Source organism: Misgurnus anguillicaudatus, chromosome 19, assembly GCF_027580225.2.
Source record: "Misgurnus anguillicaudatus chromosome 19, ASM2758022v2, whole genome shotgun sequence".
NCBI lineage: Eukaryota > Metazoa > Chordata > Actinopteri > Cypriniformes > Cobitidae > Misgurnus > Misgurnus anguillicaudatus.
In genome coordinates, this window is record NC_073355.2 from 37,924,592 (window position 1) to 37,949,198 (window position 24,607).

The 24,607-nt window shown below is 39.3% G+C and overlaps 1 protein-coding gene across 1 annotated transcript in view; it reads left to right on the forward strand.

The window, feature by feature from the left end:
- LOC129425551 (Fc receptor-like protein 5) overlaps positions 1-24,607 on the forward strand; it is a 199,026-nt gene that overhangs the window by 164,204 nt on the left and 10,215 nt on the right. The window contains exon 15 of the mRNA XM_073856663.1: positions 461-730. Within this exon, the coding sequence (XP_073712764.1) occupies positions 461-730 (270 nt within the window). The remainder of the gene's footprint in view (positions 1-460; positions 731-24,607) is intronic.

Sequence of the window (24,607 nt, forward strand, 5' to 3'; positions counted from 1 at the left end):
AAATGCATATTGTTACAAAGCTATTTTACCACCTTATTAACACATATTCTGCAAGAAACCCTGGGCTTGCAATATAATTTTATCTTGTTTTTTTTTTTTGTCAAACATGAGTGTTTTATATGGTTGTGAGGAGAAGTTAGTGTAAGTTAAGGGTGGGATTAGATGCTCCAAAATATCTTTAAAACCATGAATGTTTATGGCATATTTCTACACGTTTACAGTTTCAGTAAACTGTGCTCTGATTGGATGTTGACATCAGAGGTGGTTCACCATTTATTCACTTTGAAATTAATTTGCAGTACAAACTGTAGTATTAAATTGTGTCATGACCATTATTTTCTAAAACACTGAACAAGTGGTGATTGCAATTACAGATGTTAAAACCTGTCATATAATGCAGCAAATATTTTTGCAATTAAGTAATTACATTTATATGTGTGAATTGTTTGTGATTGTACAGAAAGACCAACACCTCAAGTGTCTGTTCGGCCTGGTGAAGATGTATACAGAGGAACAACTGTCAATCTCACATGTGTCATCAATATAGGAGGAGTCAGCAGCTGGCAGTACAGCTGGTATAAAGATTCAATCATCCAGCAGAATAAACTCCAGCGTTACACAATCAGATATGTTACTGAGTCTGACACTGGAAACTACACCTGTAGGGGACATGATATCAATGGATTACGATACTCACACATCAGTGATGCAGTTACACTGACAGTATCAGGTGAGTCTGTTTATCTGTATTCATCATCATCCACAATATAAAGTCAGGTTTAACCCACAATGACTAATTAGATTTTTCAGGTTTTAACTTGTAAGTTATTTCATAGAGAGGCCAGATCATTAACACATTAAATACACAATACATTTTAATGATGAAATAAGATGCAGATAAACCCACTGATGTTTTAAGGCAAATGATGTTGGATAGTTTTTTAATATTTCTTTTATCTAAAGCTATTTATAACTTTTCCAGTACACACAGAAATGTGTTTTTGTATGAAATTAAAGCTCTCATAACCCACTGTTTCTGCTTATCTCATGTTAATCTTGAGAAACTACACAGCAAAATCACCCGTGTTAAAGGCGGAGTCCATGATGTTTGAAAGCCAATGTTGATATTTGAAATCACCTAAACAAACACGCCCCTACCCCAATAGAATCTGGACCTTCTGTTGATAGACCCGCCCCACACATACGCAACCCGGCATTTGATTTGATTTGATTGGCTATAAGTGTGTTTTGGTAGTCGGCCCGTCTCCGTTTTTCAAACATCGTGGACTCTGCCTTTAAATGTACCAGACCTGGTGGTTATACCCATATACAGTATACACTAGCAGTGTACATTTAACGCTGGTGATTTTGCTGTGTATAAAGTAGTACTGCATTCTTCATATCTCCAAAGAGTCTTTAGTTTTATCAGATTTATAAAAGACCGATCAGCTCTACCGATCGTTTTCAGAAAAACACAATGGCATATAACAGACATTTGATGCCGTTTTATTTACCGCCTGTGATTCATGGCCTGTTTGGGACCGCCCCATTTCAAACTCGAAGAAATGAGTAAGATTCCAACATATGTGAGCAGAAGCATCATGTCCATTCAAACAGCACCTGCCGTTCCCCCTCAGATTTCGAGCTAACTGATTTTTTTAAATGAAAGGTCACGCTGTGACATACTGGTTCAGTACTGGTCACAACGCTCCCCGTGATAATATTTCACAGGTCAGGGTTTACCACACTCTTCTATGCAGCAATCTGCTAAATATCGACGTGAAACTAGGGTTGAAACTAGCAAAAGACACTTGCGTCGCGCATTGCGCTGCATTGAAATGATGTGAAGTGATTTACTGCATAATAACATCTGTTTATCTTTCAGTTGCTTCTCACGTGGAGATGTTTGGCTTCAACATGATCACTTTTCTGCTGGCAACCAGTTTGTCCATATTTGTTAGCGACAGTTTTCAAATGCTGTAGACTGAGAGGTGAAACTTCTGACTGATTTTTCAGGTTGTTATATTTACTATTGTGTCTAAAGCAACATCTAACATCCAGTTAATGTCAATAATTGTTTTTGTCTGTATTTAACAGTTTCTCACTCATCTGTTGAAGATCAGTTTGTGAATGTGTTATTGAGAGGTCACTGACTGATGCTTCACTGCACTCACAACACATTCATATCAGATTGATGTTTCATCTTCTCTTACTGCATACTGATGCAGTAAGAGAAGATGAAACATCAATCTGATATGAATGTGCTGTGAGTGCAGTGAAGCATCAGTTAGTGACCTCTCAATAACACATTCACAAACTGAATAACTGCAGTCAATAACAATGAGTGTCAATCAGAAATGAATTCTGGAGTTATTCCCTTTATTATTGATATGTGTGTGAATGTGATACAAGAGAAAATGGGCAAAATAGGGTTGATTTTTTTGTCTATATTTTAATTTTGTTTTAGTGTTGTAATATTCTTATTGTTGTTACATAGTTGTCTGTCTATTGTTTTAGATTTTTCTATTAAATGCATCTTATCTCGAATTAGAGTCATTCTTGTGACTTCTCTCCACTCTTTGAAATAGCTGTTAAGATTGACATAGCATAATATTCAATCTTTATTTTACCTGATAATGAGCTTATTTATAATTGATTAAGTGAATACATAGCTCAACATGAAGCTCTTGCATAAGCTGCATTAAACTAGTAGGCTACTTTTTGAATAAACCTTTAATGAGTTGTTAGTATTTGGTGGAAGCACTCCATTGGTTGCAAAGTTTTTTTCAGCTCTCCAATTATGGTGATGTCATCCGGGTCTTAGAATAAAACTGCATTCTTTAAACTGCAGCCTCATCTACCGCAACAATAAATTATTGGATGATTGTAAAGTGAAGATGTTATTTGACTTCCACACAGAAGGGGTCGCTGTGGTTCCTCTTGTGTTCTTGTGTATTGTTTCACTGAGTCGTTCATTAATCTGATAAAACGTTTGCTAGTCAACACATTAATTTCCCTTTAAGAAGGTAAGAAGTTTGCTTTTCCTCATTTATTTCTTTGTATCAGCTTACAACAAACAGTCATGAACTAGATTATTGTACATTTATAGAGGATGATGATGATGATGAACTCCAGCAGCTTCTTCATCTCTCAGTTTCTCCTCACAATACTCAGTTTGATTCACGATCAACATTTGTTTATTTTAATGATACCTGAAAACTTTTCTGTTATTTTTTCATTATATTCTGCTGTTCAGATGTCACTGAAACTTTTGTGTGTGAAACTTTTTGTCACGTTGTTGTGGTTGCTATGCGACTTTTAGTGAGCTGCTATGTGTTTTCTAGGCTGTTGTAAAATGGTTGCTATGATATTGTGGGTGTGGTTTTCTCATCTCTGTGGTTCTTGTTACTCTGTGAAGTGTGTTTGTTTCATTGTCAGAATTGTAAGTCAGATCATTTAGTAAAGTAACAGCTTATATCTTCTTAACAGACCCCAGACTTTCAGAGGTCAATCATCAAGCACCACCCATTTTAATTCAAATGTATGTTTAATATATTCATCAGTGTTAAAATTGAATTTGTTGTTCCTTGCCACAATTGCTCTTGTCTTTCTGGAGCCTAAAGACAAAAACATGGGGACAGCTTTTTGGAAAAGGGTTTAGATAAATCCAGGACTAGGACTATGGAAGATGCAGTCTGTAACATTTTCTCTGTTACAATAAACCAAAAATAGTTATTGAATATGTAAGGAAAACAGCGTTTAAAACAATCTCTTTACTTTGCCCCAATTCACAATGGTAAGCTTATAATACTGATTGTTAATTTAAGTTGTGGTGTCTTTTTCTCTGAAAAAAGTTGTAAAAAGTAATTTATCTTTGCGTGATGACGTCACATTCATAAACAAGACAAGATGGCTACTTATTCGCATGTGCTCTGGATGAGAGTGTGTCGTTTAGATGGTGGTGTTTAATCTGTAAAGTTTCAAACGACAATTATAAAGGAACATCATGTAAATATGTAAGTTTATTACATTATTACATCTGGGGAAATATACTGTTAAAACAGTGAAAGCTAACAAGAGTAAACATCAAGAGGGCTTTTCAACAAAGAGCCTACTGGAACAGAGACAGCTTCCTCTGAATCAGGAAGGCATCTGTTGAAACACTTATGTCATCATTAATTCAGAAGAAACACAGTTGGTCTTTTGCGGGTGTGTATGTTAGGATGTACTTCTGTCATGTACAGTACTGTGCAAAAGTCTTAGGCCACCACCACCAGACTTGTTGTTTTAGAAGTTTTAAGGTCCATGCATATTTATTTTTCAATCTATTTTATTAAGATACAACCGGAAAATACAGGAAATATTTTTATTTATAAGTGTTTAGTATGACCTCTCTTGGCACTAAACACATTTTGAGCGTTTTTGAGCAGAATGAAGTAAAAAGACTCATTTCTTTCAAATTAGAGATTAGGATTTAATTTTATTTAGGTTTAAGACATCCTGCCGTTTCCTGCTATTGCTCAAGTGGAAGGGATGTTTACCCTGAAAACTTGGCACATCAGTTTACATTTTTATACAGTTTTTAATACTTTATACACATTTCCTGTATTTTATGGTTGTATTCTAATAAAGAGACTGAGAAACAATTATATATGATCACTATGACATTGCAAAAACAACAAATCTATTTCTGGCATGGTGGCCTAAGACTTTTGCACATTACTGTATAACAGATTCGCTCTAATGTGGTGATCACAGACCTCAGATTCATCCATGCAGCGGGGCAAAGCACAACTTAAAAACTGCAATTTTATATTTTAATCAGAGAGGCCAGAGTTACATATAGAATTATTTTCTTTTACTTTAATTGCTAATTATTTTGTAGTAGGGCTGCACGATAAATTGCATGCAATACCACGTGCATCACGTCAGTAATGCCGGTTCCTTGATTAGTTTTAAATCGCCAACAGCTGTTTTCAGATGGAGCAGCTTTAACTACACAGAGCCGTAGTTCCCTGACAAGCTGGGCCATATCGCAGGCGATACGTCCGCGATAATTAATGCGAAATTGCCCCGAATTGCCCACATGCGATTTATCGTGCAGCCCTATTTTGTAGTTTTTTTTATTTTAACACTAATGTTTAAAAAAAATTATCCCTCACATGGTGACATTATTTACCATCCGGCCCTGAGCCTAAAATGAGTTTGAGCGTGAGTTTGAACCCCTGCTCTAGTGTAAGCGTCTCTTCACACTGTGACAAGATCTTCATACTCATACACGTCTATGTGTTTTTTTCTACTTCCTCTTGCAGCTTTATTTCTCTTATAAACATTGACTATAATCTAGATGACTGAGCCTCTTAAGTTATTGTGGTGTCCAGATACACAGAAGCTCAGGTTCCTCTTTCAATGTTCAGTAAGTCTGGGAGTTTTTTAACTTGCTATATAATTCAGTAATCAAGTCTTAATGCCTAGAAAAAACTCTTTAACAAGCTTGATCTCTGGTATCATTAATATCTGTAGCACAAATAAAACAAAACATATAGTTATTCTTGTCTTCTCAAGCATCACTGATGTCTGCGTTCACAGTTTCATATTTAGCAACACACATTAGGGGTCTAATGGAGATGAAGTTTAGTGTGGTTTTAGTTTCAGTTCTGTGGTATTACCAATGTGTTAAAAACAGCAGTTGTTCATCACCTTTAAATAGATTTAGTCCATGAATTTACAAACACTATCACCATTATTATGTGCAGTTAATGACAAATAAGTGTTGTTTATTTACTCCATCTGATGCTGTATGAAAAAAGTCACAACCAAACATTTAAATACTATGTTAGTTTATCTGACGCTTCATTTGTAGATTTACTGTCGAACAGTCATGTATGCCGCATCTCAGTTCACCTACTTATTCTATGCCTTAAAAGTATGTACTCATTTTGTTAAGTAAAACTATACTGTGTACGCTGAAAGGTCAGGTTCTTCCTGATCCCATTTTTCAAACTTTAGTTAGTGTGTAATGTTGCTATAATAGCATAAATAATACCTGTACAATGATGAAGCTTAAAGTTCACTGCCAGGCGATATATTTGCTTTAACAGAATTTCCCTTTTAAATAAATTCAAAGCATCTTGTTTAGAAATGTATTTATCGATAGCTGTCGGCAGCGTACCGAGCCACGTATCGCAATGTATTGTTCCACCCTAGTTGAAACTGTAGTGCCTAAAAACAGCTGGTGACAAGTAATTAGCTAATATTTTTACATGTTCCTCCCACAATAGGTTAATAAAACATCATGGGGTGGTTTCCCGATTAGCTTAAGTTAGGACTAGAACTTAGTTTAATTATGAAATATAACTAACAAACATACCTTACTAAAAACATTACTTCTGTGCATTTTGCAGCAAAACCAAGAGCACTGATGTATTTTTTAGATATGTCAGTGCAAGTTGCTTTCAGTTTAAACACCTCTTACATTTTATTTAGTCTAGGACTAATCCCTGTTTGAGAAACCGTCCGCAAATTGTTCAAATGCAGAGACCACATTCCAAGTATGGGTTACCATACATTGGCAAATACATCACTTTCACTTATAGCAGTACTATGATTTCAGACACACATTCTAGTTTTGAAGACGAAATTGTGCTGCATGGGAGGCACATGGTGTTATAGAGGAAGTGTTAAGTGTTTATCACAGAGTGTTTAATGTTAAAGTGTCAGTCATCAGTAGATCAGTATGGAGTTGATTTCTCTTCCTCTAGTTCTCTGTGAGTATTATCTTCTCTCTATGGATTTAACTACACATCAGTTACTGTCACATTGTCTACAGGATCAAGTCATTTACTGCTCCCTTTTTTTGTACTATCTGTGCAGTCTTGTGTGTGTGAATCAGATATTAATGTATTGTTGGTGAATAAGGGACATCTTTGTTTTTATTTCAGTTTTGTTTTGCACAGCTATTGTTCATTTGACTTGTGTACTGTATGATCCTGCATAAGTAGCCTAAATAGTAATGTTTTGCTTAAACTGTTGGCTATTGCTGTTGCAGTTGAACAGAAACTTTTTTCTGGTGTAATCTGTAAACACACAAACAGCAGGAGCATGAGATTAAGTACAACGTGTAAGAGCAGCAACAACATTAAAGATGATTCTGTAGCTGAGATGAAGATCGTTTTACTGTTGTAGACGTTTGTGGAAACGGTAAACATACAGTATGAAATTGAGGGCCTGCATTAGCACGCACCTATCTCTGCCGTCTCCATGATTCTTTTTGCGCATTCCCCTGCCCATCAATAAATCATCCGTGGTGCCTCTTTATCACCTTGCATTTCTTAAAAATATTTTTACTCAGTAACAAATATGATTTGAAATGTAGCGAAGTACAATACTTTAAACAAAACATACTTTAGTTTTTAAAATCTGTACTTTTACTTATCAAAAAAGGAAAAACACATAAAAACTACTCAATTACAGTAACATGAGTAAATGTAATTTGTTACTTTCCAGCTCTCGGGTAACGATATGTCTTGCTATATGTGTTCCCAGAGAAATGTTATTTTAATTTGCTATTTTTTTTATCATTTAGATATGTAACTATCATACTGAAATAAAAAATGAACAGGTAATACATATTCTTCTGATTTAAATCCAATTCAAGCTTAAAAAAACAATTTTAGATGTACTGTTTAGAAGTTTGTTGCTGTTGTTTTCCTCGCTTGTCTCTACTCCTGCCATATTTATTTTCCGCTCTCTGTTTTGAGCCGCTAGTTTCACATTTGTGCCCGTGGTCTAACCCAAAGTTTTCCAGACTTTTCAGCCCAAGAACCCCAATTAGCGGTACCATTCGCAACCCCCGATCTTCAGTGGTAGTTAAAGTATACAAATATTGTGGGCAACGGCGCACACTATTAGGCATATGTAAACACAAGCTTAATGACAACACAAAAGAACACATCAGTCTAACTGCAATAACATTATTTTATATTAATAGACATATTTACTTTCATTTCAACATTAATCTCATCTAATGAGATGGGTAGACACAATGCATAAAGCACAGAAAGTCCATTCTTGTTACAGTTGCAAGCAGCAATGCACAAAAACTCACAGACAAACGGTATCTGGCAAATACAAGCAGATTGGCTAAGTTTGGCTAAGAGCAAAGACTGAACGCCTTCCACATGTGCAACCTCAGACGACTCCTTGGCATCACCTGGCAGGATCACGTCTCCTCTATGGCGTGCTCGCCACCGGAACCCAGCTACTCCCCACATAGTACCCACCAGGGCCGGAGTGGGGCCACTTTTCAGCCCGGGAGTTTCAGGCCCAAGACCGGCCCACTTTTTCCATAGTGTTATTCCAAATTAGCAATTTTTTCAAATTGGATAAATAAAGCAACAGTTCAGCTCTTACTATAGTTTTTATTAATATCATGGTTCAACAAATAAGGTAAAAGTTAAATAATATTTCACTTAAGATGAGAAGTTAATAAAAATATTCCTCTACACTCTAAAAAAGGCTGGGTTATTTTTTACCCATAATGGGTAAATATTGGACAGAACAAATGCTGGGTTAAAAATAACCCAATGTTGGGTTGTTGTTATGCAACCATGGATTATAATAACCCAACAGTTGGGTTAAAACAACGCAGCATTGGGTCAATTTTAACCCAGCAGCGTGTTCTGTCCAGTTTTTGCCCATTATGGGTCAAAAATAACCCAGCCCTTTTTAGAGTCTATTCCACAAGGAAAGGTTGATAAATTATTAGCATTGCTAATGCTATGAGGCCTATGATTAATCAGATGCAAATAGAAATAAAAAACCCAGTCCTAATTTAAAAAGAAAACAGTTTGACAAAAAAATATTAAATCCAATATTGGGTAAATATATAGCATAAAAAGCGATTTATAAGCTTTTTTTAGGCTGGTCATTTTTGACTGGGAACACAAAAGGTGTTATATGGTTCTGAACACAACCTGAGGGTTAAATAACTTTAATTCATATTGTTTACTCATTGCCTCCTCGTTTTCAGCGGGGAACTGGCTTATCTGCTGCTCAGAAGCTGCTTGCATAATATTTGCAAAGTCTATGAATCGCATGTATACACAAAAGGCTAATATTTTAACTAAAAAAATGTTAGCTTGTAAATAGTTTGAAAACGGTATTAGCCGAATAATTACGTTGCTAATGCTAACCATTACTAGGCTTATTTCTCTTTAAGTTACTTGTTGTCGCTTTTGTTTGTCCTCTTGAAAATAAATCTGTAAGTTTGGCACATTTGGCAGCATCCTCCTCCAATGGCTTTTTTCTTCAACCTGTTTTTTACACCCTTCTCCTCTCAGACGCGTATTGTTACGGTAGGACCGGCCCAGCCTACCGGAGAAAAGTTTTGGAAAAGACGTGCTATGGACCAAACCAACTCTATGGGAGGGGAGGGGAAAACTCCTTAACATGGTACAACCCATGCTGAGGCTGCGCGCTGCAGTGTCAATGCGAAACGTGTGAAGTGTCATTTAAAAGAAGATAGACTCACTAACGTGACAAATGTAAAAAAAAAAACTTGACCGGCCCAAAAGTGAAGCGGCCCACCGGGAATTCTCCCGGTTCTCCCGATTACCCACTCCGGGCCTGGTACCCACCACAGTCCAAACTTGCAGCAAGTGCGGCAGGAGCTGCAGCTCCCAAATTTGGGTTATTCAGCCATAGCCGGGGCTGCTGCTCCACAACCAAGTAACAGAAGGAAGGATGCCAACAAAAGGACTCTAATTGTAAAGCTGGCCTTTCTGACAGTGGTACTTCTTTTTCTCCTCAACTGGCCTCTCTACTAGCCATCCCACATTGTCTTTGGCTATATTAACCTACGTTTCATTTCAACAAAATAGCATAAACTGAAAGGGCACCTATTTTATTGCTGATAAACTTTCTTTTGTGCATTTGGTATAATACAATGTGTTCGCATGGTTTATGGTTAAAAAAACATTATTTTCCACATACCGTACATTTGTGTAGCTCCATCGTTTACTTTGGGGTATGTTATTTTTGCATATCGTTAACGTGTACTAATGCACACTTACACACCAAAGGAAATGTAAAATCGTAAATCCGACCATATGAGCCCTTTAAAGAATAAAAATGACCTACGTGCACATGTCGAAATGTTTAACGTGGTGCTGTAAACTGATGTGCTGCAAATAATCTCGTAATCACCCCAGAGGTCATAATTGAGGTTAATGTAAATCGAAAAGCTGATGGCATTTTATTTTTAATTAAACTAGTATTTTATCTGTTGTTACAATTATGGGTAAAAATATGCTATTTCTAATCGTTAAAATATAATTTGACTTTTGAAAATTAACTCGCGACCCCCTCCCCCCCGCTGGATATGAATAGACACTTCATTATTATATTATACAAATATAATTGCGTGCTATAGCGCGTAAACGCTGACTGACTCTCCTTATGGCTGTTCTCCGATCGACTTGGGTTTAATCAGACCCGTGACCCGAAGTAATTAAACTGGGACCCTATCGTCCTCTCTCCTCTGTGAAGGAGATGGATAAAACTCTGCTCAAGTTCAGTAACATGGAAGGATACAATGTGAAACTGAGCTTGCTTTGCATCACACCCAGTTCATCGAAAAACAGAGCATGTGAACGCACACCGAAGTCATCGGAAAAGACACAACGTGCTCCCATGCAAAAGGCCCGCCGAAGTAAAGTGTCAACAGATGTGTGGGAAACACTTTCTGATTGGTCTTATTTGGACAATCTAAGCATGCAACACAGAAATGATAGACATGTTAAATAAAGGTACGTTACCGCAAATCTCAGTGATATGGATAATGCATATACGGCCATCGCGTTAAAAATACATTTTCAATATATCGTGCAGCCCTAGTATTCAGGAATGCACATCTGCATGTGTAAGTGAAAGAAAACAGTGTAAAACTTGTGAAATCTTTTAAATAGCCGATTCAGTAGAATTCAGTAAAGTGATATGTTAAACATCACACATAAACTAAAGAGGAACAAAAAGTTTGTACAGTATAGTGTGCTTGTCGTCACAGGTCAGAGCGGACCACCAATATCGTGAGTCTCGCCCCTCCCTCAGTTTCCACCTCTAGGAGGTTCCAAAAACACCCCAATTACCAGACAAACAAGTGTAAGTAAATTAAAACAATCTTTATTAAATAAATTAAAAGGTAAGAGGGGAAGGGAAAGGGATAACTAAAATTTAGCTCTCTGAGCCAGGACAGCGTCGGTTCCGAGTCGCTTCTGATTCTCACGGGGACTCACGGGTAGACCTTCAAACTTCATGTCCACACGTGATCACAAGTGAATATTCTCAGCTTCGCCCCTTTTTGTGTCTCCCAGGCGAACTGCAGGTGAAGCTTCTCACCCTTCTTTCCTGGACGCAAAGAGTGAAGGTAGTTAGGTAAGTACACTGAGCTAGGAGTTTTAGGGCGTCCAGAAGGTGTACGAATGCGTTCCTGGCTCAAAGCTGTAGGCAACTAGAGGGCACACCGGTAAGTATATGGAGATAGACTGGGTACTGTGGATGTACAGGTAAATATACAGGTAGGTGCACTTGGCTCTTAGCTTTAGGCGTACAGGTGAGTATACAGGGAGGTACACTGGGCTCTTAGCTTTGGGCATACAAGTGAGTATACAATGCTTATAGCTGGAAATGGATACAACTCAGACCTGTAGGTAGGTGGACGTCAGGCTTTAGCTCTTCGAGGCTTAGGTGACTGGAGAAGACGTATATGCACACGGTGAACTTCTAACCTTCCTCACTAGGACAGACTTCTCAGGAAACACTTGGACGTTAACGTCCAACTGTAGGGAAATAATCCCACGACGACACAGAGCCCTTGGCTCAGACCTGCAGACTGGCACTAGACAAACACACAGAATCCCTTTAATGATATACTACTTCAGTGAACATGTGGGGAGAGATACAACACCTCTTGGCTTCGAACAAGGGCAGATGGAAGTACAAGCCGAGGCTGCTGCTCGTTGGGCCTAACAGCCACAAAGGTATCACAGCGGTGGGTAGGTTCAGGTAGGGTGCCACACCAGGTGATGTACTGCTGGAGTGGACCAAGCGCTTCCCTCTCCTCTCTTCCAAATAACGGGACAAGAGATCTAGACAGGGGCGGGCCTCTGAAATTACTCAACAGATGTATAATCATGCACAGAGACAACACAGATGCTTTTTCCACGCAGCAGCCAGTTCTTTCCTCCAATACTCCACACAATATTCACAACAATTCCTTACTTTATACCATTTCCACGCCACCACCAGGTGGGGAAAGGGGATCAGGAGTCAGTCGGGCATATATAGATATAATGGTCATCCACCGACACCAGTTCACTTCCTCCAATGCAGGGCTTCCTTCTCTGCCTAGGGAGTGATCGCTGACAACATTGACACAGCACAACACTACAATTCTTCAGGTGTAAACACGTAAAAAAGACTCACCCACTGCACTCCACACACTCACGGTGAATTAGGGTCAGGACACCACGTTGGGCCAGGAATTAGTCCTGAGTAATCGAAAGGGGTTGGTACAGAGGATAACCAGATAAAGACGTCATGGCCACGACTTGTAAACCCCACTCCTTCCTCTTCTTAGCTGGTTCCGGCTCACCCACCAATCCTTTCCACGGGTGGGGCCGCTTACACACTGATCACACTCACAGGAAGCACACTGAGATACAATATTAGCAAGGGTAACACTGGCAAGACGACATTTCCGCGTACTCAGTTTTGTTGACACTTAATCCTTCCCTCTTTCTTCCAGAGGTCTGGTGTATACGAGGCGACAGTACAACACTTCTTCGTTCCTTTCTCCACTCACTGCGTTTCCGGTGACTTCTCAATGTACATGATCTCTTCAAGGTAAGTAGTACATGTCAACACAAATGCTTCAAAAGGGATGCTGTAAAACTTAGCTCCGTTTGTCTTCAGCCCAATCCTCTGTTTTACTTCACCCAGTCCGCAATATCCACAATAATACGTCTCTCCAAGCACACCAATCGCTCAGTCTCACCCACAGCGTTTGCTGGAATAAACTTCACATTTTGATGTTCTCCAGGTGCCTTATTTATATGCCTCCTCTTCATGGAATTGCCCAATCACCAATCGCCACGTTCATTTGCACACCTGTGCTCAATAATCCCTGATTTCGGTTGCCCGGAGTTACTGGAACTGGCTGCGTGTTTCATGGACAGCGGTCCGGGTGGAACTATTTCTGCTATTTTTGGTTCCGCTGCATTATGTCACTCCGTGACACTTTCTTTTGCACAAAAAACTGTTTTCAAATCTTCTGTTGTAAACCATATGTCAGCATTGTATTTTTTTAGGTGTCCAAATATTTTATCAATGATGTTTGAATGTTTTCAGTGTCAGTTAACTCCAAGGGTCATAGTTATCGGGTTATCATGGCTCTGTTAAGTTGGTGGTAGAGAATAGAGATCATAACTCCAGTACTGTACATGTGGTCTGTGGTGTCATCTGCATACTTGTCCTCCATTATGTTTTCGTGTCTATTTCAGTCCCTCCACCATCTTGTTTTGTAGTCCAGTTGTAGTCTTGTCCTCATGACCTAGCCCTGAATGTCTGCACCTCTGTTTGGTTAGCATAATAATTTGTTTTTATAAAGTAGGTTATAACCTGTGTTGTTGGGATGATTTTGTGTTCTGTGGTTCCTTGTTTCTCAAATTCAACACAAATTGCACCTAAATGCAGTCTCTTTAAATGCAGCATCAAAGAATCGACCAATAAGAGCTGCCATGACATCATTATCCGCTACATCATAAGTCATGTGACATTTACATTCAGATGTTTGTCTTGAAACAATCTGCAGCAGAAATGAGAAATCATAACCAAAGACAGAATATTTTATGTGGTATTTTAAAGTGTTAATGTTTTAGTTTTGGCTGATATAATGAATGTCCTTTGACTTTCATACTCTTTTAAGTCTTTTAAGGAAGTTGTGTCACTGCGCCACTATGTTTGTGACTCCTCCAGGTTTTGCTAAAGCAATACCTTTCAGATACTGCGCATGCGCAAAGTCCTCCCTCTGAGGATGTCATTCTTTAACGGTTGACGATTTGCTCTTTGTACTGGAAGGCTGGACTAAAGCAGCCATATTCACCATTGCGATCTCCACTATTCATACTGTATTAATACCAGTGACAGATCTGCTTTGATAATATTCAGCTGTTCATGTGATCTTAACATGGAGACATCACTGAGTATCTTCAGATTTATGTCAAATAAAACAGATAATTGTTGAGTGCATCTTAAAGATTGCAGAGATATAAAAAATTTATATCTAGATATTTTTTAGATTTTTGGAAGACTTTATATTTAGTTTACCGATGAATCATTGGAATATTGGATGCCATTGCCTTCACCTGTGTATAATTAGCACCCCTATTTATATTCTCCTCCATTTGGTGAAAATAATACCTTGACAAATGCAATTTACCTTGCTGAAACATGGTGTAATTAATAGGGCTCGGATGATTAATTGCAATTCATACAAATAATGCCTTTCTGGTATTAATACTGAACTGCAAAGGCAATATAATGCACAACTCTTTCAAGTACTACGGCTCTTTGTTCAGTAGGAAGTCCTTATCAATCCAAAATCACTATGAGTTTGAGTCATTTTTAACATGCATTTTAAAAACCAACACTCGTACAACATAATGTGACGGTTGGAATGTAGCAAAGGCAAGATGAGGATCCAAATGCAGTTTTAAGATCTTTAATAGTAAAAAAATTATTAATAAAAATTAATAAAAATTATTTAACTTAATTAAGACATAGTTAAAAGTAGGGGTGGAACGGTACATGTATTCGTTTCGAACCGAATCGGTACGGGGGTCAAGGTTCGGTGCATGAATTTAAACGGAGAATACACGGTATGAAAATAAAAAAAACTTGCGTGCAAAAATAATTAATGTAATGCGGAACTACTGTTAGATACGCAGGTTCTTTAGGGACAGCTAATCTGTTGCCCCGCTTTAGCTCTGAAGCTCTGATTGGCGCCGATGCAGCCGAGCTCCGCCTATGTATGCGCTCTATCAGAGCCCATCTACATTCTGGCACTCTGCAGTTTTTTTTCAGGTCGACGCCGGTCCAGTCAGTTAGTGAGCAGCGATAGCGAGGATGGCAAGTGGTGTTCCACAAGCTCCGCCAGCCTCTTTAAGATCGCAAGTTTGGCGAAACTTCAGTTTTCCAGTCAGTTACAATAGTACAGGCGAGAGAGTGGTGGAAAAGACAAGGACTGTGCTTCGGCGTTGTTCAGCAGTTGTTGGGTATTTGAGTGGAAATACATCTAATCAGGGCTCTCAAGTCTCACGCATTCACCATGAGACACATGCATTTCAGTAAGCTCACACGCCACACTTTGTATTTTGCATGCTAAGAAGTAGGAGATACATTGTCCTGCTAATATACAACTAATGGACAAGGCGCAGTTCTGTCGAGTTCAGCTGCTTTTTTAAAGTGTGCTCAACTTTACGCAGCTCCAACAGCGTCAGAGTACCGCGAGAAATCTTGCGGAGGAGGCTGATTTCAAATCGCTCTCGTGTTACTCTGACGTCATCCACTTGTCGTTTCTTGCAGCGCCTCGTGAAGTCGTACACACCTATTAATTCATCCTACAAGCCTATTTTTTTGTTCTTTAGTACATTAATATGAAATAAGGCCAAAATGTAATTTTAAAATGTATTTAGGTAACACTTGTAATACATTTGAACCCATATTTGTATGAAAGATGAGTACAAGATTACTTAAAGTGGTATACATTTTTGAAATACGAGATAGTATGTTAAATGCATTTCAGTTCACATTCATGACATCTCAAAATAACACTGATAAGGACACCTATGTTTTTAAGATTATCTTAAGTACTAAAAAAATGCCTTCTTCATTTTTGTTTTGCTTTTCCCTCCATTGTACCGAAAGTGAATCGAACCGTGACGCCTGAACCGAGGTACGAACCGAACCGGGACTTCTGTGTACCGTTCCACCCCTAGTTAAAAGTCTATTATGTGTTTTTAGTTTTATTTAGGGCAAACAAATCATTAAAACTAACTACCCTTTTAATTATGCACATTTTTGCCATTAAAGGTGGAAAAGAGGATGTTTGTTTAATACATTTTTGCAATATTACTTGAAACTGCCTTTACTAAATGATAAAAGACTATTTATTAGGTGCACTGAAAGTAAAAAATTTAATATATGTCATCTGTGCATAAGGTAGGGCCTTAAAAACATCAGCCAATCGTTGACGTAATCATCGCATGAGCGATTGGCCCTCTGGCTTGTCAATCACTGCCATTACGTTCCTTGTGATAGACGTGCACGCTCCAGTAACTTTACACGAGTGACGCATGCGCATAGCGCATGAAACTCCGTCTTTAGTTTCGGTTTGTTTTCATTATCGCTCCTACTTTCCTCCTCGAATTTGCACCATGGAAGAGAAGAAACCCAAAGGAGGATGTAAAAGAAAGACTTTTTAAGTCGCTGAGAAGAGGAGAAAATTGTCAGAATAACGTAATCTAACCAGAGTCGTTATTGTAGAAACATTTCAACGCTGGAGAGCAATGAAGGAACAGAGAGGTGTCAAGACAGACGCGCGGTTCGCAAAAATTCTCCTCTACAGGTAACAGTGATTATTCTTTCTTTGTGGATGTAATTATTGTTGTACTGTTATTCAGGTATATCGACGTTGTTCTTGTACTGTAGTTGTAAGGCAGTGACCAGTCTGCTACATGCTAGTTGAAATGGTAGTAGCGTCGACTGATCTAACTTTACGTCTTATGTGTTTATAACTTTATTATCATATAATTTCACATAATGAATCCACTGACGCGACACAGCATATGCCAGTAATAAACAAACACTCATGTTCAAACACGCGTGCACGAGTTTTGGAAGGCGTTCCCTAGAAATGAGCTGTGAAGGAGGGAGGCTGTTCGTACGCATGCGCTTATTTAAAAAACTCAGTAACGGTCTTTTGATTCTCAGTCGGCGGAAACATCCTCTTTTGCGCCTTTAAATCTGTCTATAAATAAAAAGTAGACAAAATGGTAGTGTTATTAGTCAGAAGGGTAAATGTTTTATGAACTTGCATAATAAAACTGAACCGTGTTCACCTAAACATATTAGACACTGGTCATGTGATCAACTCCCCCTAGTGTTGAACCATCGGATTTTCGAAACGTTTCGAAACAGTTATGACGTAATGAAGCCTCGTTTGGTAAAATCACGTGACTTGGGCCAGTTTGAAACACGTTCCGAACCACTGATTCGAAACAAAAGATTCGTAAATGTTTCGAAGCCTCATGAAGCAGTGCTTCGAAAACTACCATCACTAGTAATGAGTGAAACAATGAGTGTCCATGGTAACAAACAAGGGGGCGGAGCTACAATAGAACAGGAGGGAAAACAACAGACAGAAACACAGGGCAAACACAGTCAGGACTCTTTACACATAATCTGTATAATTATTATTTATTATCATGAAAATACCTAAAAAGGTTTGATGAACAGCAATGTAAATATGATTATAGGAATTTTGTGGAGCTGTGTGTGTGTAAATGGTACTTCTTCTGTGGTGCATATTGAGTTTCTGCACAAGTGCACACGGTTTATCGCCCCAGCCGTAGTAATAAATAAACTCTGCTTTAGTGAGTGTCAGGCGCCACCCATTGTACCACCTGCAGGTACAATATCTCACAGATATGTGGCGCAAAAGAGAGAGCACGCGAAACATGACACTTGCAAGCAAAAAAGATTGTTTGAAACTCGTTTGCAACATTATCACTACCAACATCATTATGTGCAGTTAATGACAAAGGAATGTTGTTTTATTCCTAAATTAATGTTGTATGAAAAGGTTCACCTACTTATGCAATAAGGTATTTTGTTATGTGAAAGTATTCTGTATACTTTTAAATGCTCAGCAAACAGGATCTAATTACTACAACATACTAAAATTGAACAAATGTGAGTGTTATTGTCTAAACACAGTCACACACATCAAAAAACTCTGCTACCTTTCAGTTTTTCTTCATTCATGATTATTTAAAGCTGGCCTTTCTGATGGCGCTGCTGCTGCTTCTCCTCCACGGCCTCTCTACTGGCCTTCCTGCGTTGTCTTTGGTTGATATTAACCAAGTTTAATTTTAACTAAAATAATAGCATAAACTTAAAGCATAAAAATTACCTATGCCCACATGTTAGAATATTTAACATGGTGCTGTAAACTGATCTGCTGCAAATGATGCCATAATCACTCCAGGGGTCACGAGGGTAATGTAAATCGAAAGCCTGAGGGTATTATTTTTAATTATTACACGGCTCTCTGGAATGCTTGATTCTGATTGGTCAGTTGAGACATTTGCAGGTTCGTTCTTTTCGAATAATAACCGCTCCAAAATAATAACGCATAGCCGGACTACTTGCACGAGTAAAATCGCTCCGCGCCAATAAAGATCAATAAAGATTACTGTCTGTTTGGCGCCATCTTGTGACAAACACTCGACAACCACGACAAGACACAGACAGCTTACTGAGACTGAACTTGACAAAATAGAGCATGACAGCTACGAAGCCAACAAACAAAAAAATACAGAATGGGCATTAAAACTTCTCAAAGACTGGCTAAAAGAGAAAAAATGGAGACAAGTATGAAGCAGAGGATCTTAATAAGGTATTGCGATCATTTTATGCATCTGTGCAAAGTTTCGCGGAAGGATAAAAAATGTTAATTTAAAACAAATATGCCAATAAAATGTTTCAAATTCATATTCATGTCCAGTTTTTTTTCTTATGTGGCAAGTAGCCGTGTAATAAGCGGGATAATGTAGAGGCAGCCGGTAGTTATTGGGAAATAAGCCCCTTCAGTGTGATACAAGACCCTCCGCTTCGCGTCGGGTCCTGATCACACTGTCGGGGCTTATTTCCCAATAACTACCGGCTGCCTCTACATTATCCCTTACTTAAACTATTATTTTTATCTGTTGTTATATTTTTTTATGATATTTGGGTCGCGGTCGGTCAGGTCGTTTAATATAAAGATTACAATTAAATACTTTAAACAATTACTACTTTTAAAAAATGGGGGCCAGGAAGCGGGTCAGGTAAAAAAAATGCGGTCCGAGTTGAAAACGTTGGTCGGGTTGTTTATACATTGATCCGCACATCACTGGCATAAGCTTACATGATGTTCATTTGAGACATTAATTGTACAGATAGTGTTGTGTGTCAAATGTGTCATGAAACAGAAGTGCATCTGTTGTGTTGTTGGTAAATGATGAATATCAGTGTGTTTGTTCAGTGTGCGTGTGTGTTTGTGTGCGTGTGTAAAATCAGTCCTGTAATTTTGTTTCATTTATTTTGTCTATAACTTTTTATTTAAAAATAATCAAAAATCTGTTAATAAGCATAAACAGGCTAATCTGTGTTTAAAGCTGTTTCCTTATCTTACATGATAAACAGTGGTAAACTTGTAAATCTATAAGGTTGAACTGTTAGATTGCTTTTTGTTGAATTTTCAAACAGAGATGGTGATAGAGAGGTGAAAGGTACAAATTGCAGCTTTAAAGGTAATTTGTGTAAATTTAAGCGGCATCTAGTGGTGAGATTACAAATTGCAACCAACAACTCGCCCCTTTATTTCAAAATGCATAGTAGCCACTACAGGAGATGTCATCATCTGAGACGACGTAGGGATGAAATGCACTCTATAGATCACACTGTAAAAAAATTCTGTAGAAATTACAGTATTACTGGCAACTAGCTGCCGGTAATTTAATAAAGCAATAAACCCCAAGAAGCAGTGGGTTACCAGTACATTTTATAACAGCTAAAGGGCGTTGTTAGGCACGACGCGAAGCGGAGTGCCTAAAACCCCCTTAGCTGTTATAAAATGCACTGGTAACCCAACGCTTCGAGGGGTTTATTGCGTTTATAAAACGGTTACTTCATATGCATAACGTTAGCGTGATTTTATAAAATAAAACACAAATAAGTTCTAATTATATTAGTACAAATATTACTCTTCCGCCAAACAAAATAGTTCCTCAAAATCAAGTGTGACTGAAACAGAGCGCAGTTCCCAACCAACAGAGACGCAGCAAAGACACAATAAAAATATGATTAAAGACTGTGATGTTTATTTTATAAATCACCATTCATCTTATTTATACATTAACATTTATATTGTGCAACTGTTGAAGTGATGATCAAATATGCGTGGAAGGAAGCATGCTGAACTCTTTCCCCATCAGCGTTTTTTTTTTTTTAAGTTGCCACCCAGTTTTAGTTTAATGCCTTGCAGATAAATTATCTTCTTTAAATTAACATAAAATATCAAATGGAAGAACAGACCATCCGCTTTCAAACAAAAAAACGTTTCATCCTACCTTCATTTGTTCTTTTATCACCTCTCAAATTTTTTAGCTAAAAGCGGAGATAATTCCATTTTTGTGAAGAACTTTAGTAAGAAATCAGATTTAGAGCCATGAACAGTACTACACGGTGTTTTCAGTGAATGCGTCAGTGTTTAAGTTGGGTAAGATCGCCACCCAGTGGATAAAAGTGGACGTATGAACTTCAGTTATAAACTCCTCAGACAACGTTTTCTCTTTATCGACGAAATGACTCAACAATATTTATTGACATTTATCTGGATATTGCCATTAATTGTGCAATTGTAGACAAATTAAAAATATGATTAAAGACTGTGGTGTTTATTTTCATAATTCAGTAGGCTACACAGCAATAGTGGCGCAGTGATACTTATGTAATGTGGTCTGAACCGTGAGGTTACCGGGCTATTTTATCACGGCTTAGAACGCGTTTCAACCAATCAGAATGAAGAACCAGAACTGCCCGTTTTATAATGTAGATTTTACATTTATGTTAATTACTGGCAACAGTTTGTAAATGAACATGAAACATTTTCAGTCTTTATCTTCTACGGTAAGTTACTGGCAACCAGCTGCATAATTACAGCTAATTTTTTACAGTGTCCATTTAAGGCTATTGCAGTAATATGATGGCGACTTTCATGTAAGGGGACCCGTGATGTATATAGATAAAAACGGATTATTCTACGGTAATAAAAACATATATTTTCATTATACACCATTAATTCTATAGTTATATATATTATATTGCATTTTTGTCATGAGATCCTTCTAAAAGTTACACAATGCACTATTAAAGCCTGTTTTTATGTTATGATTTGAATGGTCATGATTATTTCATGACACTCTTAAAGAGGCCCTTCCACATAAAACCGTTTTTACTTGTATTTTTTTATATGTGTTAGGTCCATATGTGTTTGTGTTGTGTCGTGAATGTGAAAATTAACTTCCACCTCCTCTGTCAGCTCTAGCCACTGAAAAGAAAGAAGCGGAGAAATCAGGTCAGTTTGAAAAGCTTATCAGTGTGACGTGGAACTGATCGAGGTCATTAATATTCATGAGCTCTTCAACTTGAGACCGCGCCCACATATTACCTGTAGTTGAGTTAGTTTTCATAACAAGTTACTGCAAGGATGGCTAAACGTTAACCGTATTCGGGCCATTGTTTTTCGTCGAGACATCATTTCTATTAAACGAGGGAATCATAACAGTTGCTACATGTTTGGATGTTCAGAAGAACGCTGGATTTGAAGAGAGACTGCGATTAAAAAGCAATGCTCCTCTATCAATATTGGATCCGGACGTAATGGTGGCGCAGCTTATGTGAGTAAAACGCTTTAGTACTATGTGTCACTGTGGTGGCCGGTGTTTTCTCTTCCGAGGGACGCGAATTCATGCTGCACACGCTTTGAAAGGGTTTATGACAAAAGACACGCGAGTTTGTGGAAGTAAAACACTTTAGTACTATGTGTCACAGTGGCGGCCGGTGTTTTCTCTTCCGAGGGACGCGAATTCATGCTGCACATGCTTTGAAAGGGTTTATGATAAAAAACACGCGTGTTTGTGTGAGTAAAACACTTTAGTACTACGTGTTACTATCAGTTGCGGCCATTGAATGTGATAAAAAACACATGTGTGTGTTTGTGCATTCGTTACACACGCGTCGAAGGGTTTATGTAAAAGACGTGTGTGTGTGTGTGTGCTGCTACACGCACATCGAAAAGGTTTACGATAAAAGACACGTGTACGTGTACGTTTGTGTGTGTGTGTTTTTGTGCGTGGGTTTACGATAAAAGACAGGCGTGTGTGTGTCAAAAGGGTTTATGATAAAATATGTGTCACACCCAGGGGCTGGCTGCTACTAGGCTAAGCCACGCCCCTTTTCAACTTCCACCTCGAGGAGGTCCCCAAAGCCAACCCGATGACCAGACAACAACGAGGACAGGTAAGTATAAAATAATCTTTATTTATTAAATATTTAAAATGTACTTGGGAAATGGGGAAAGGGGGGAATTAAAACTAATATCTGGCTCTGCCCTCCAGGTGGGCCACGGCCAAGAGAATGACAGGGAGTAAGGGGGGGCAACGGGGGTCCAGGGCACTATAGGCCAGGGTGTGGGACTCAGGCTCCTGCCTGGCCTTGGCTGTCCGTGGCGCCCTCCTTCTTCCTCCTGGAGGCAGAAATCAAAACAATGTGGGTGTTGGAAGTAATGTCCTTTTTGCGTACCTTGGCTTTCTTTACGGGGACTTCTCCCTCGTGCTCGCACAGTTCTTTGTCGTGTCGCTCACTCTTCCTCTCTATTCCTCCACAGACAGCGGCTCTTCGCTGGCACAGCTCACGGTAAGTTACAGGATCCCCACGGCTCGTCTTCGTGGTGCTCACTCTTCCTCTCTGTTTCTCCACAGGCAGCAGCTCTCTGCTGGCCACAGCGTACCGTAAGTACAGGTTTCACTCGGTTCCTTCTCGTGTTATTCACTCTCTCTCTTTCTCTCCCCACAGGTAATGACTGGGACACAAAGGCGCAGTTAATTCACTTTGAATGACTCTAACCTCTCTGCTGGACACAGCGTACCGTCAGTACAGGTTTCACTCGTTTCCTCCTCGTGTTATTCACTCTCTCTCCTTCTCTCCTCACAGGTAACGACTGGGACACAAAGGCGCAGTTAATTCAACTTGGATGGCTCTCACCTCTCTGCTGGACACAGCGTACCGTAGGTACAGGTTTCGTTCAATTCCTTCTCGTGGTGCTCCCCACGTGTCGATCGAGTACAGTGCGTTCTCAGTCTCTGTCAATTAACAGCTTAAAATGGTTGGTATTCAAATTTAACAAAGGTGGCGGACTTACGACGATTTGCGATGTGTCAGATGGGGTAAGCATCAAGACAAGACACACAGCACTACACAGCAGTACACAGCACCACATCAAGAGTGAAATTTCCCACAGCACAAGGACTCACCCACCACACTCCAGTGTACACAAAGGACGCCCGTCTTCCTCCACTTCGCTCTGATCGGACCGGGCGATGAGTAATACGGCCTAGGTGGTAGTGTCGTCGTTGTGACTGCTTCGATATGTGTTCCTTCGGCTCACCCACCACGCTATCTTAGGGGTAGGGCCCTCCTTCTCCTGGAGGTATCTAACATAAAGGCAGGTCAGTATACAATACGTTTCCAATTTAGTCTTGGTACTCACATCAACGCCGTTTTCCACTCTTGTTCACTTTGTCTCAGTTTACAATGTGTTCCATTCACTTTCCAACCTTTAAGGTTCACGATGTCTTCACACCCATGCAACTTCCCTGAGAGAGAGAGAGTTTAGACAGCCACAGGCAACGCACCAAACGACCACAACACAGCGCTTCACGCACACCAACAAGCTCCTTAAGAAACACACTCCGGTGCAGTGCTCCTTTAAATCTCACAGCTCCGTCCTTTTCGCCTCTCCTGGCTGCCGCACTCTTTCCTCTCGCTGTAAGCGCTCCGTGGATCAACGGCGCCCCTTCGGCTCTTCCAAGGACGGAGCGTGTGATTGGGTCTGCCCTAGGCAACAAAAAGGAGCTCGTGCCCGAAAAACAACTCCCGCTTTGTGCTTCTTTTGGCCTTTTTATGTGCCTGCTCTTTACTCCCTCCTCCAATCGTGGATTGCCAGCTTCATTCCCCACACCTGTTGCTCGTTTACTCTTAATTTGTGTCACTCGGGAGACTAGAAAGTGAAAGGTGCTTTTAAAAATCGTGCCCGGGCGGAAACCATCTTCAGGCGGAACCTTTCTCCGCCACTTTTGGTTCCGCCCTATCATAGTCACCCGGTGACATATGCGTGTGTAAGATAGGGTTGCCGCGGTGACCTAATTTTCCCACCGGTTAATCAGCGCGTCACAAACTCTGTGATCCCGGTATCACCGAGTGGGAGGGGCTTATAAATGCGCATGCAGACGTGCACATTTTACTTTCACTTTTGAATTACGCAACTGTTTAAATGCATCGCTTGCGTAAGCTGCGTTAAATCGCCTATGAATTTGCGTGCAATGTGAGTGCAACAGCTGGTTTACTTAAGTGCTTGAGTCAATGTGCGCAGGTAATTCTCACAGAACCCGCAAGTCCCAAGCAGAGCAACCGGCTACTTCTCCATAAAAGCGCTGCTTGAATGATG